Source organism: Propithecus coquereli, unplaced genomic scaffold, assembly GCF_000956105.1.
Source record: "Propithecus coquereli isolate 6110/MARCELLA unplaced genomic scaffold, Pcoq_1.0 Scaffold341, whole genome shotgun sequence".
Taxonomy (NCBI): Eukaryota; Metazoa; Chordata; class Mammalia; order Primates; family Indriidae; genus Propithecus; species Propithecus coquereli.
The window spans coordinates 1,717,392-1,730,060 of record NW_012149075.1 but is presented as its reverse complement, the minus strand read 5'-3'; the positions used below and the strand labels follow the sequence as shown (position 1 = coordinate 1,730,060).

General features: G+C 45.9%; 1 protein-coding gene across 2 annotated transcripts; it reads left to right on the top strand.

Annotated features, from left to right (window-relative positions):
• The first annotated feature begins 2,616 nt into the window (after nt 1-2,616).
• ZNF436 (zinc finger protein 436) lies at nt 2,617-12,292 on the top strand. Of its 2 annotated transcripts, XM_012650874.1 has the most exons (4): nt 2,617-3,121; nt 4,411-4,503; nt 5,301-5,427; nt 8,531-12,292. In XM_012650874.1, exons 2-4 carry the CDS (start codon nt 4,471-4,473, stop codon nt 9,781-9,783), a joined length of 1,413 nt encoding a protein of 470 aa, XP_012506328.1. In that variant the 5' UTR covers nt 2,617-3,121; nt 4,411-4,470; the 3' UTR covers nt 9,784-12,292. The 2 variants fall into 2 exon arrangements, with proteins under 2 accessions (XP_012506328.1, XP_012506327.1); XM_012650873.1 differs by lacking the exon at nt 2,617-3,121 and having other exon boundaries at nt 4,077-4,503; nt 8,531-11,769.
• The last annotated feature ends 377 nt before the right edge of the window (nt 12,293-12,669 follow it).

The window sequence follows — 12,669 nt, the reverse complement described above, 5'->3', positions numbered from 1 at the left end:
GCATTTGGACTGCACATTTGTAAGTCAGTGTGTCCCCGATGTCCCCAATTCCTTGTGCAGTGCTGAGCCTTTATCACCCCTCCTAGCAGGGGTCAAGAGAAGCCCAGGTCCTCCAGGGTTGGTGGCTCACACACTCTGGAAGGCCAAGGTAGGAGGATCGCTTGAGGTCAGGAGAGACCAGCGTGAGGAAGAGCAAGACCCCGGCTCTACAAAAAATAGAAAAATTAGCTGGGAGCGGTGGTGGGTGCCTGTAGTCCCAGCTATTTGGAAGGCTGAGGCAGAAGGATCGCTTGAGCCCAGGAGTTTGAGGTTTTAGTGAGCTAGGCTGAAACCACTGCACTCTATCCCCGGCAACAGAGTGAGACCCTGTCTCAAAAACAAAACAAAAAAACAAAAATCTAAGTAAGTGACTTGGGCTTTTTTTTTTTTTTTCTGAGACAGAGTCTCACTCCGTTGCCTGGGCTAGAATGCAATGGCATCACCATAGCTCACTGCAACCTCAAACTCCTCAAACTCAAGTGATCCTCCCAAATAGCTGGGACTACAGGCACAGGCCACCACACCCGGCTGATTTTTCTATTTTTTGTAGAGATAGGGTCTCGCTACGTTGCTCAGGCTGGTCTCGAACCCTGACCTCAAGTGATCATCCTGCCTCGGCCTCCCAAAGTGCTAGGATTACAGGTGTGAGCCATGTCCAGCCCACTTTGATTTTTTGAGGTTCTCTATTTGAAAATGAAGAGATGACAAAACAGTATTACAAACATCAAGGCATATTTTTAAATGTTTAACAAAATTTAATGTTTCTGATATTAAAAACACTACAACACAATTGAGCTGTTCACCAATGAGAGGATTCATTAAAATATAATAATTCACACTGCTCCACAGGCACAGTTGTCTGGTAATAAAGCACAAGTTTAAGGATATACAGGGGGGTCTTTGATCAAATCGGCCAGTGGATCCAACATAGTGTATAACCTCATTTAGAGATACTGTCAAAAGCCTAAATTTGAGACCCTGGCCAAATGACTCTCCTGGCCCTTTCCCCAGTGATAGGCCATACTGCTGCCTCTGCACACAGTAGGTGCTCACCGTTTGCTGAGTCATGGAAACAAATACAGCTTTCCAAGTTGGTTATTGAAAACCCACATACAGTAAGTGTCCCTGAGAAACACTGAAGTCCCGAACAATGGGGTAGGAAGCCACCTCCTCCTAGAGTGACCCCAATCCTCAGAGTCCAGCTGAAGGCTGCAACAGGAAGTCCCTCAGCCACTGTCTTTCCTCCCCCTCTTCCCCACTGCCCCCCAGGGGCTCCAAATGTAGTCAAGCTTTCCGTCCGCTCTCAGCCTCTCCTCTCCTCCACCCTCTGGAGGGTCCCAGGTGAAGAAAGAGAAAAGCACTTACTCACAGGAGGCAAGCAGCCAAGCTGAGCTTGGAGAGTCGTCCTGCCCACCCCCTCCCCGCAGGCCTGGGTAATAAAAGAACAAGAGGACAAAGAAGGACTTAAAGCACTGGAGCAAGGCGGGTAGGGGTAGGCCTAAGAAAGTTTACAAAGCAATCTGCCAGAGAAGGGATGAAAAGGGAGCCCTGCTGGGCCGAGCGCTCAAGCCCACCGCACACCTTAGGCCCAGTTAGAAACCTGCAATTACTCAGCCAAAGTCTGAACTGATCTTCCTCCTCCTTTCTCCAAAGAGTTTGGTTATTAATCCCTGACCCAGAGATTTCCCTGAGTGTGAGGCCTCAACTTGCTGTGCTGTTGGCAGCCCCAAGTACCTCTGCTCTACTAGGCTCAGTCCTTGAACCCACCAAACTGGCCCAGCTTCCAGTTCCATCTGAATTTCCAGCAGAAATACAATGTGAGGATAAGGTCACCCGCAGATCCTCACAGCTATGGAGGCACCCAGATTTCCCAGACTTTCTGAGCTGTTGTATCCACAGGCCTTTCTGGAAGTCTCCCCACCACCAAAGCCAGGATTAATAATAATAACAGGTATCATCTGAGTGCTCACTCTGTGTGGAGGGCTTTAAGTCATTTCACTTAGACCTCACATCCTTACGTACGATTACCCTCATTTCACAGAGAGAGATGCAGTGAGAGATACAGTGACTTTCCAAAGGAACACAGCCTGGATTCCAACCCAAGTCTGTCTGACCTTGATGTCCACACTCTTTCCACTAGGGATACTGCCTCTTGGGAACCGTCTAGGATCCCATTTTATGGGGTGCCCAGTTCAATTTTAGATGGGGTAGAATAGTACAATTCTGTGGCATCTAAAGAATTCCTAGCCCCACAGTTGGGGATGGGAAGAGGAGGAGTGGGAGAATCTCCATTATGGCTTGGTAGGGTCCTACCAGTTCTTTTTAGACACTTGAATAATTTAACCATAAATAACTGGACACTGGGAACAGGACATTCACTAATAAAAGCATGGCCTGGAGTCATGTTTGAAAAAAAAATTCAAGTCCCTCAGTGGGTGGATGTATCTGCAAAACAAAAGAAAATCCCCTCTCCTAGCCCAGGCAGAGAAGTCTCCTGTACAGTTAGAGACAACAGGCTTCCGGGCACGTAGCCAAGGTTCTGGGGATATTTATAACTTGAAGAGGGTGGGAGTCCCTAATAAGCTGTTATATTCTTTTTCCATCACTTCCCTCTCCAAGGCTACAGCAAGCTCGGAGCTCTTCCCCACGCAGAATGCCTGCTTTCCCTAGCGCTGGACTTCCATTGTCTAATTCCCTCATCCTGGCTGGGGAAAGGGAAGGCTGCAAGCCCTTCCGTTCCGAGGAACTCCAGCTGAATGCAGCTTAGTCGCTGGTGGTGGTTCTTGGCCAGCCGCTGTGGTCTCAGGGATCTGCCTATGAGCCTGTGGTTTCTCTGAGCTGCCTGAGAGTCTGAGGTCTCAGGAATCTGTGAGTCTTTAGTATCAGACTACGATCTCCGGGTTTCGCCTGCAAGTCTACGGATTCGAGATCTACCTGCGGGTCTGAGATCTCCGGGATCTACCAGTAATCTCTAGACTCTTTCTGAACGCCAGGTCTTAAAGAACTCTGCGGCTTTGGGATCTGTTTGAGGCCTCTCAGATCTTGGAGCCGGCGATCTAGCGGATCGTTTGCGGACCAAGAGGTAAGTCTGTCCGTCCTTAACTCGGGTTGTCGGCTTTCTACCTTCACCGGACAGGGACTGCTAACATCCTGAGGGCCCGCCTGGAGCAAGCCCTCAGAGGCCCAGGGTCCTTTCCAAGCGGGAGGTCGCCAGGAACCCTTCCAGCGGACAAGCCCTCGGGGATGACGAGGACGTCCCGCCCCCACCGTGGGGCTCGGCTGTCTCCTCCGTACACGCCCTATCCCTCACCCGCTTCTGATTTCCCGCAGAGCTTTTGCTTCCCCTGGGCTGGGCGCGACTCAGTCCGCCTCTCAAGGGGCGCCCTCTTTAAAAGGACGCGGTCATACGCCTCTACAGGGTTAATAGCGATGGAGCCGAGACTCCACAGGCTCAGCCTCGGACCGCGCTCGCCGCCCAGGCGGCGCCTGACCCCGGAGAGCTGGATTGCACGCGGAGGACGGCGCCGCGGGCGCTGCTGGGAGATGTAGTGCGGAGGCGGGGCCCAAAGTTCCAGCGCGGCCGCTGAGTCGCCTCTCGGGAGTGGGTGGCAGCGGCTGCCACTCGCCCCTCCGACCTGAGCTGTCAACTAAGCGCTAATCCTAGCGGAGCCCAACACAGGCCACCGCCTAAATTAGGCCTGACATCGCGGATACTAAGGTCCGACTCAAGAGAAGCTTCTAGGGATGTGAGAGGCAGGGCAACCTCCCTGGCTTAATCGGACTGTGGGCTCCACGAGGAGAAAGCGAGAGATACTTCGCCCTGGCAAGGAGGACGCGCTTCCTTCTTCGCCCTTTTGTTCTTTTCCCTCCTTGGCTCTTGGCCGCGGACTGGCTTTTGTACGCCCGAATAGAACTCCAACTCCCGGCAGGCCGCCGGGGCAAGCGCAGGCGTGGTAGAGGTGCCCGGCCACGGTCCAGGAGGCGGGCCTAGTGTTCGGCGTCTAATTGGCAGAGTGTTTTGCGAGCCTCGCTCGCTGATTGGCTGAAGCAGCTGCCGGAAAGGACGAGCCTCGAGATGGAAGAGCGGAGGCGTTCTGTGGGCTGGGCTGAGAGCCTCCTCCCCGAGACAGCGTCTGCCTGACCCCTTGCCCGGGAGGGACCCAGCCAGGGGGCTGTCCTAGTGGTTTGCGGCGTTGCCTCCACCCTGTCGTGGCGGAAACAGAGGGCGGGTCGAGATCGCGGGTCAGGGAGGAGAGTGACCCGGCCCCGGTCCAGGGCCCTCCCTGCTCGCCTTGCGGCCAGAACTCCAGCCCTGGGGAGTGGGCAGGGCCTGTTTTCGGTGCCTCACGCCCTGCTTTTCGCCTCCTTCAGTGCTGTCTGCTAGCTGCTTTTCCTGCTCTCTCTCCCGGGAGGCGAACCCTTGTGCCCGAGATGGCAGCCACCCTGCTCATGGCTGGGTCCCAGGTAAGCCGGGGGTGGCTTCTCGGACCTTGCCTCTGCTTACCCACCTCATCTGGCGTTTCACTGCTCTGCAAACCCCTGTAGGAAATTCCCTGGGATTAGTAATTCGCTCGCTTCGGTTTTCTGTCTCCAGAGGCCTGGTACCAGGCCAATATAGCGACAAGCAAGCATATATTGAACACATGCTATATACCTTGAAATACTGGGGAGATAAAAGATGGACGAGACTGGCGCTACCCGCCTTGTCACAATCTGTAGGGAAAAAGACACATCCGGTTAACCATGACACAACGTGATAAGTGCTCTATTTGCCTTAGGAACAAAGTGCTGTAGTGTGGGAACCAAGAAGTGGGAGTGATTTCGTCTATCTGGGGCATCCGAGGGAGGAGTGGAACGGAGCAGAAGGTTGGGGGGCACTGAAGAACAGTTGGTACTGAAGCAGGACCATAAAGAATAGTGGAATTTCACTAGTCTGAGAAAGATATTCCAGGAAAAGAGGAACGTTGTGAATCAAGGTATGGAACGATGTGCTAGATGTGTTCTGAGAAACGTGGCTAGAGGGTAAGGCTCCCCGAGTGGGGCAAGGATAACTGGCCATGAGACCAGAGCAATCAGTTTAGAAATTGTTCCCTTCTTTACCACATCTGTTGTTTGCTTGTTTATTTCTTCTTTGGGCTCTACAAATCAAGCTTAATATCTTTTGCCTCCTCAACATTTCTAACCATGCCACTAATTTCAAGAAGAAAAACTGGTAGTAACCTCCTAGATACAAGTATTGAGGAAGCATTGTGTGATTTCAGGCACCTGTGACATTTGAAGATATGGCCATGTATCTCACCCGGGAAGAATGGAGACCTCTGGACCCTACACAAAGGGACCTTTACAGGGATGTTATGCAGGAGAATTATGGAAATGTTGTCTCATTAGGTAAGTAAGGATTCTACCTTTCTTTGCCCCATGTTTTTGAGACTGTGTCAAAATGGCTTTGCTCTTTCAACACAGCCTAATTGTCTGATTTTTAAAGCACTTAATTGGATATTGGCTTGAGTTGAGTCCTAAGGCAAATCTTTGAATGTGGGAACATCCAGGTTATATTGTCTAAAAAGGAAAAAAAATGTTTCTGAACATTGTAGAAACACTCAGATTTCTTGTGCCCTGAGTCATTTGCCATTCTCCAGCATGTTTGTACAGATCACTGACCAAACAGGTCTGACATAATGGTGCTTGCCAGGATATAAATGCCCCTGTAGATGGTGCTTTTACTCTAAGACACTAGACAATGAGGGGGTTCTGACCTAGGTCATTGGGAGGGCAAAAACCATGTTTGTTTTGCTTCTGCTTTATGTTCTTTATCTGAGTGGGTTGTTGTTTAGAGATGTTTCATGATCGTAGATTTCAAGTATATCAACTGTTGCTCCAGAATCACAAAATCTATTAAGAGAGAACTGCTAATTATCTTCATGGTCTGCAAACCTGTCTTCTTTCTTAGCTATCCTTTGGTCAGGGTATAACTAGAATAAACAGTATATTCTTGAAATGAACAGCATTTTTACTTACTTTGTCTCCTGTTAAGACTTAACAGATGTTAGCAAGCATGTATGGTTCACTAGGTCATCTGCCATTCATTCAGACTAATCCTTTTTTTGAAATATTTATTCCCATAGCTTTTTCCAGAACAAAAGGTGACTCTGAGGGTTTTCCTTTTTAACTTGGACTTTCTCAGATGTCCCAAGTTTCTTGAATCCTGTCTTTAGAAAAGCAACCATAAATAAAGTTACCTACTCAGATCTATTGCAGTCTATAACCCAAATATTCCACTTAATCCAACAAAAACAAAAAATGTGAATCTTTTACAAATATAAGCCACATGCAGTGGCTCATGCCTGTAATCTCAGCACTTTGGGAGTCTGAGACAGGAGGATCACTTGAGCCCAAGAATTCGAGGCTGCAATGAGCTGTGATCAAGCCACCGCACTCCTCAGCCAGGGTGACAGAGAAAGACCCTGTCTCAAAAAATAAAAAAAGTAAATTTACATTTCTATATTCTAGCCCAAGGAGAACTTGTTAGAAGGATAGAAGCACCAAAAAACTGGTTTCTTGCCCAAATAAATTTGGAAGTGGGTTAAATAATGTTTACAGGCTGAATGCAGTTGCTCACACCTGTAACCCAAGCACTTTGGGAGGACTGCTTGGAGCCAGGAGTTTGAGACCAGCTTGGGCAACATCGCAAGATCCTGTCTCTACAAAAAATAGAAAAAGTTAGCTAGATGTGGTAGCGTGAGCCTGTAGTCCCAACTATTGGGAGGCTGAGGCCATTTAAAAAAAAAAAAAAACAAAACAACCTTCACCACTGCCTTTGAAGAAGGGATTATCACCCCTATTTTATGCATGAACAATCTTCTGAGGCTCAAAAACACAAGAGCCACCTACGTCTACTACTTATTAGATGCCAGGTACTGCCTTCAGGAGCACTTTCTGTATGATATAGATGACACAATGAGACCCTGTCTCATAAATACACACATACATACAGGTGTACAAGGCTTGTTTACTTCAAGATTCCTTGGAACCTTTTATGTGTTATCAGGTATTGTGGATTTCTAAATAGAGGATATTGTATATACCATTTACAAACTAATTTATCCATAGACCCTTTTCTCCCAACATACCTACTAACCCTTCTGAAGAGTATACTAAGAATTAAGAAACCCAATTTGAAAAAAATGCAGTGTCTGGTATAAAGTTCTTTTTCTTGGTGTTGTTGCCCAGGTGAGAGTGTGGTGGCATCATCATAGCTCACTGTAAGCTCAAACTGCTGGGCTCAGGTGATCCTCTTGCCTCAGGCTCTGGAGTAGCTGGGACTACAGGCGTGTGCTACCATGCCCAGCTCATTTTTCTATTTTTTGTAGAGACAGGATCTTGCTATGTTGTCCAGGCTGGTCTTGAACTCCTGGCTCAAGCAATCCTACCACCTAGCCCTCCCAAAGTGCTGGGATTACAGGTGTGAGCCACCACACCTGGCCTGGTATAAAGTTCTTGTAAACAGTGCTTGTATATTTTGATTTTCATTTGAAGACTGCATATGAAATAAACTTAGTCAATGCCAAAAATGTTCTGAGCCAGACTTTTTTGCCTTCTCCAACCTTCCCAACCCTATTTTCATTAAAAGGCCGCTGGAAAGTAACAAGTGACATTGTACACTTTTTCCGTCAACTAAGATAGATAGCTAAAAATGAATTTTTGTCTATAATAACATGGTAGGTTCTTAGTAAATATTTTATAATTCTAATGATGAAGGCTTGACAAGTTAGAAAAATACACTCACAAATAAGATAATTGGCTTTTACAGGTTCTAATTTAGAATCTCATTTTTTCTGTTTCAGTTTCTTCTTTCAAAATACCAAGAGTATATATATTTTTCTTAAAGAACCATAACTATAGTGATACAGAGCATGAATTTTTTTAATCAACAGACCTGTTTGTATCCTGACTCTGCCATTTACTAATACGACTTTGGGCAAGTTACTTCACTTGTCTGGGTCTTGGATTTCTCATTCATAAAATAAAGATCATCATAGTGCCTGACTCTCAGGATGGTTGTGACAGTGAATGAAATAATTCATGTAAAGAATTTAGGGGCCAGGCATTGTGGCTAATGCCTGTAATCCCAGCATTTTGGGAGACTTAGGTGGGAGAATCGCTTGAGGCCAGGAGTTTGAGACTGGCCTGGGTCATAGCGGGTGATATGGTGAAACCCTGTCTCTGCAAACAAACAAACAAATATAAACTAGCTGGGTGTGTGGTGCACACCTATAGTCCCAGCTATTCTGGAGGCTGAGGTAGGAGGATCACTTGAGCCCAGGAGTTCAAAGCAGCAGTGAGTTATCATCATGCCATTGAATTCCAGCCTGAGTGCCAGAGTGAGACCCTGTATCTTTAAAAAAAACACAAAGAATTTAGTATAATGCCTGGCACACAGTAGATAATTTTTGTATGCATTTCATGTCTTATTATTTACCTTTTATTATAGATTTTGAGATCAGGAGTGAGAATGAGGTGAATCCAAAGCAAGAGATGAGTGAAGATGTAGAATTTGGGACCACATCTGAAAGACCTGTTGGGAATGCTGAGGAAAATACTGAAAGTGAAGAGGCCTTTGAAAGTGGAGATAGGTCAGAAAGACAGTGGGGAGATTTAACAGCAGAAGAGTGGGTAAGCTATCCTCTCCAACAAGTCACTGATCTGCTTGTCCACAAAGAAGTCCACACAGGCATCCGCTATCATATATGTTCTCATTGTGGAAAGGCCTTCAGTCAGATCTCAGACCTTAATCGACATCAGAAGACCCACACTGGGGACAGACCCTATAAGTGTTATGAATGTGGAAAGGGCTTCAGTCGTAGCTCACACCTTATTCAGCATCAAAGAACACACACTGGAGAGAGGCCCTATGACTGTAATGAGTGTGGGAAAAGTTTTGGAAGAAGTTCTCATCTCATTCAGCATCAGACAATCCATACTGGAGAGAAGCCTCACAAATGTAACGAGTGTGGAAAAAGTTTCTGCCGGCTCTCTCACCTAATTCAGCACCAAAGGACCCACAGTGGGGAGAAACCCTATGAGTGTGAGGAGTGTGGGAAAAGCTTCAGCCGGAGCTCTCACCTAGCTCAGCACCAGAGGACCCACACAGGCGAGAAGCCTTACGAGTGTAATGAATGTGGCCGAGGCTTCAGCGAGAGATCTGATCTCATCAAACATTATCGAGTCCACACAGGGGAGAGGCCCTACAAGTGTGATGAGTGCGGGAAGAATTTCAGTCAGAACTCTGACCTTGTGCGCCATCGCAGAGCCCACACGGGAGAAAAGCCATACCACTGTAATGAATGTGGGGAGAATTTCAGCCGCATCTCACACCTGGTTCAGCACCAGAGAACCCACACTGGAGAGAAGCCGTACGAATGCAACGCTTGTGGGAAAAGCTTCAGCCGGAGCTCTCATCTCATCACACACCAGAAAATTCACACTGGAGAGAAGCCTTATGAGTGTAATGAGTGTTGGCGAAGCTTTGGTGAAAGGTCAGATCTAATTAAACACCAGAGAACCCACACAGGAGAGAAGCCCTATGAGTGTGTGCAGTGTGGAAAAGGTTTCACCCAGAGCTCCAACCTCATCACACATCAAAGAGTTCATACGGGAGAGAAGCCTTATGAATGTACCGAATGTGAGAAGAGTTTCAGCCGGAGCTCAGCCCTTATTAAACATAAGAGAGTTCATACTGACTAAGTCCTGTAATTGTAATGACTGAGAAGTGATTCATTTGAAGATCCAGTTTTATTTGATATCAATGAGCTCCCACAAGACTGAGCTGCTTTTATCGTACACACTTTCCTAGTTGTGGGCCACAATTTAAAACATCAAAGAAGACAAGCCATTTGAAATTCTGATCCACAGCTTTGGGAACATTATCCCCTCTTCCAAAATAGTGATTTTTATTCACTGAATGGATTACTTCACCAAAAGCAGCCCCACAAGGAAATCTGAAGACCAGGGGACAAATGCTGGTGAATTCCCAGGCCTGGAAATGGAGTAAATTTTTAAAAGTTATTTCTCCCATCCTTGGCCCAAAGAACTGCGCTAGGGGAAACCTGGGACCATAATAGGGTGGTCATTGCTACTTTGGAAAAAGGCAACTAGAGACTTGGCCTGAATTGCCAAGCCCATTCACACACCATAGTAGCTGGGCACACATCTTCCCCTCCAAAGGGCTTTTTCCTTGAGTTGCTTACGCATTTGTATGTTTTCATCTTCCTGAGAGCAGGATTCTGCACAATGAAGGCAATGATTATAACTTTTCTCCTTCTCATTGTTTCCAATTAACTTGTTTAAAGCTTGCATCTTTGTGAAAGCTAACTGAAGATACAGTTTGAAAGGAAAAATAAGACACAGGTTTGGGACCAAGGACCCATCAGTGATGATGGCTTTAGAAAAAGATGTCCACTGTTGTTATTGCCATTAATCAGATTTATCAATTTTCTTTGGGGATCTCTATAGGGAACATTATAGGGAAAATATCTTCAAGGAAAGATAGGACCATAAGTGATGGTGGAGTATAAGGAGCAAACCGACTCCTTCAGAGAAGGAAGCACAGAGTCTCTTCCCAAGGAACGTAGGTCGTTTCTGTCTTTCCCCTCTAATCTTTAAGATCAATTCTTCCTATCCTGCTAACTCTAGAATTTAATAAGGGCCACATCCCAGTGTTAATCTTAGCTTGCATCAGGGCATGTGTATGTACAGTGAAATGTGTATTCCTGTGGTTTTTCTAATAGCAGAAACTGAATTCACATAGAATTAGCATGTTCTCGGGTGATACAGATCATGTGACAGAATTACAGATATAACTCCAATGTGAGAAGTTTCCTTTTTTATTCTTTACGGAAAAAAAATTAAACGCTAGTGCTCTAGTGTGCGCTCTCCCGTAAGGTCTGTCTTTGTACAGAACTAAGTACTTGTTTGTATGTGTTCATCAATTGTGGGAGATAATGACTGGACAAATAGGTTGATTGTCCTGTTCTCAGACTGAATTATCTTCTCTGGCAATGAAGAACTCTTCGGCCTACTCAGAAGGAATTAATAAACCTAGGTAGGAATGTGTTTCCATTCTCTCACCTACAGATACAAGTGGTCAAAAATAAGAGTTGACCCAATTTAAGCCCAGTAGTGTCAGTTCTCCTTATCTCAACCAGAGTAGGAATTAAGAAATATCCCGAATGTTGATGCTTATCCAACCACGTGGGGCTGGAGGGAATTGGTGCCCCGGAGATAGGACTGGAGTAAGGACTATTTTTTCTTTTGAGCGTGCCTCGGTTTATTTCTACTGTGCTTTATTGTGAATGTTGTAACATTTAAAAAATGCTTTTGCCATAGCTCTTTGGGACTTGGTATTAAAGGAGCCAGTGGTCTCTCTTGGGTAGTGTACTCTAATGAGTTACTGTGACCCACTGTTGTGTGGGACTGCATCACTTGCAAATGACACAACCTCGGAAGTAACAAAACGAAAAACCACTCCACCAAGGGAGTTTCTTTATGTTACCACTCCTATTTAAGTACAAACTCGGACAGGGAGCATGTTTTTTGTTCTACACGAAATCTAGCAGACTGGGTATTCATGTTTTCATCGTTGGGTGATGCGTGTGTTCTTGGTAACTAAACTCAAATCTGTCTTTTCCTGTATCAGTGTTGCTGATGGTTTTAAAAATATGACAGTTCTCCCATTGCTTCTGTGAGCCACTATGGGTATCAGCTTGGGAGTGGCCAGAGAAGACAGCGTCTTCATGACCTAACTGCGTTTCAGCCCTTTTTCTTTCCCTATTCTTGTCCCATCCCACCCTGTTCCTGCTGCTGCCTTTGGCTTCTTAGAATTGAAGGGTTCTAAGTGCCCAGCCATGTCTCTATACATACACAGTGCAGCTGGGAAGTTCAAAGGGCCAGGGCCACAGCAGCTCTGTCTCCTCTCTTTCTGCCAGTTGCCGCCCATTTGCTGTGTTGAACTTTGTGTAGAGGTTATGTATCAGACTCTCTTCAGTGATGCTTTTTGCATGCCTTCTGCTCCCAAGTCCCTGGCTGCTTCTGCACATGCCGTGAACACTTTGTGCCTGTTTTCTATGGTTGTGGAGAGTGAATGAACAAGTAAACATGTAGAACATATGGTATTGGTCACAGTTATCCTAGTGTTTATCTACATCTGTATTATTGTAACAATATTCCATAATTAAAAGTATAATTTTTAAAATCAAAAAACCCTGAGAATTATTTTAGTAATCCAGCAGTGATTCATAGAATGGCTTTTCATCCTGTACATTAAAATTGAGCGTGATTGTCTTTACACTGAAGCATTTTGTGCAGATGTACAGATATTTTAAGTAGATGTTCTTGTAGAAATTTGGGAGTATGGTGTCTTGAGCCCTCTGGATATTGCCATGTCTTGGGAAGATGCAAAAACCTGGACAGTTTCCTATGAAGGTTATGCTGGTGGCAAAAGCAACATAGAAATATTTTGTATGGATGACTCATTAGCTTTGGAGAAGGAAAAAAAACCCAACACATCCAAAAGGAAAAATGAGAGAAGGCCTGTTGCTTTAAGAGATATCTTGGCATATCCATTAAGAATAA

Coding starts and splice junctions, on each gene's coding strand:
- ZNF436 (XM_012650874.1), top strand. CDS start 4,471: ATGGCAGCCACCCTGCTCATGGCTGGGTCCCAG. Junction 4,504..5,300: donor TGCTCATGGCTGGGTCCCAG/GTAAGCCGGGGG, acceptor GTGTGATTTCAG/GCACCTGTGACATTTGAAGA. Junction 5,428..8,530: donor TGGAAATGTTGTCTCATTAG/GTAAGTAAGGAT, acceptor CTTTTATTATAG/ATTTTGAGATCAGGAGTGAG.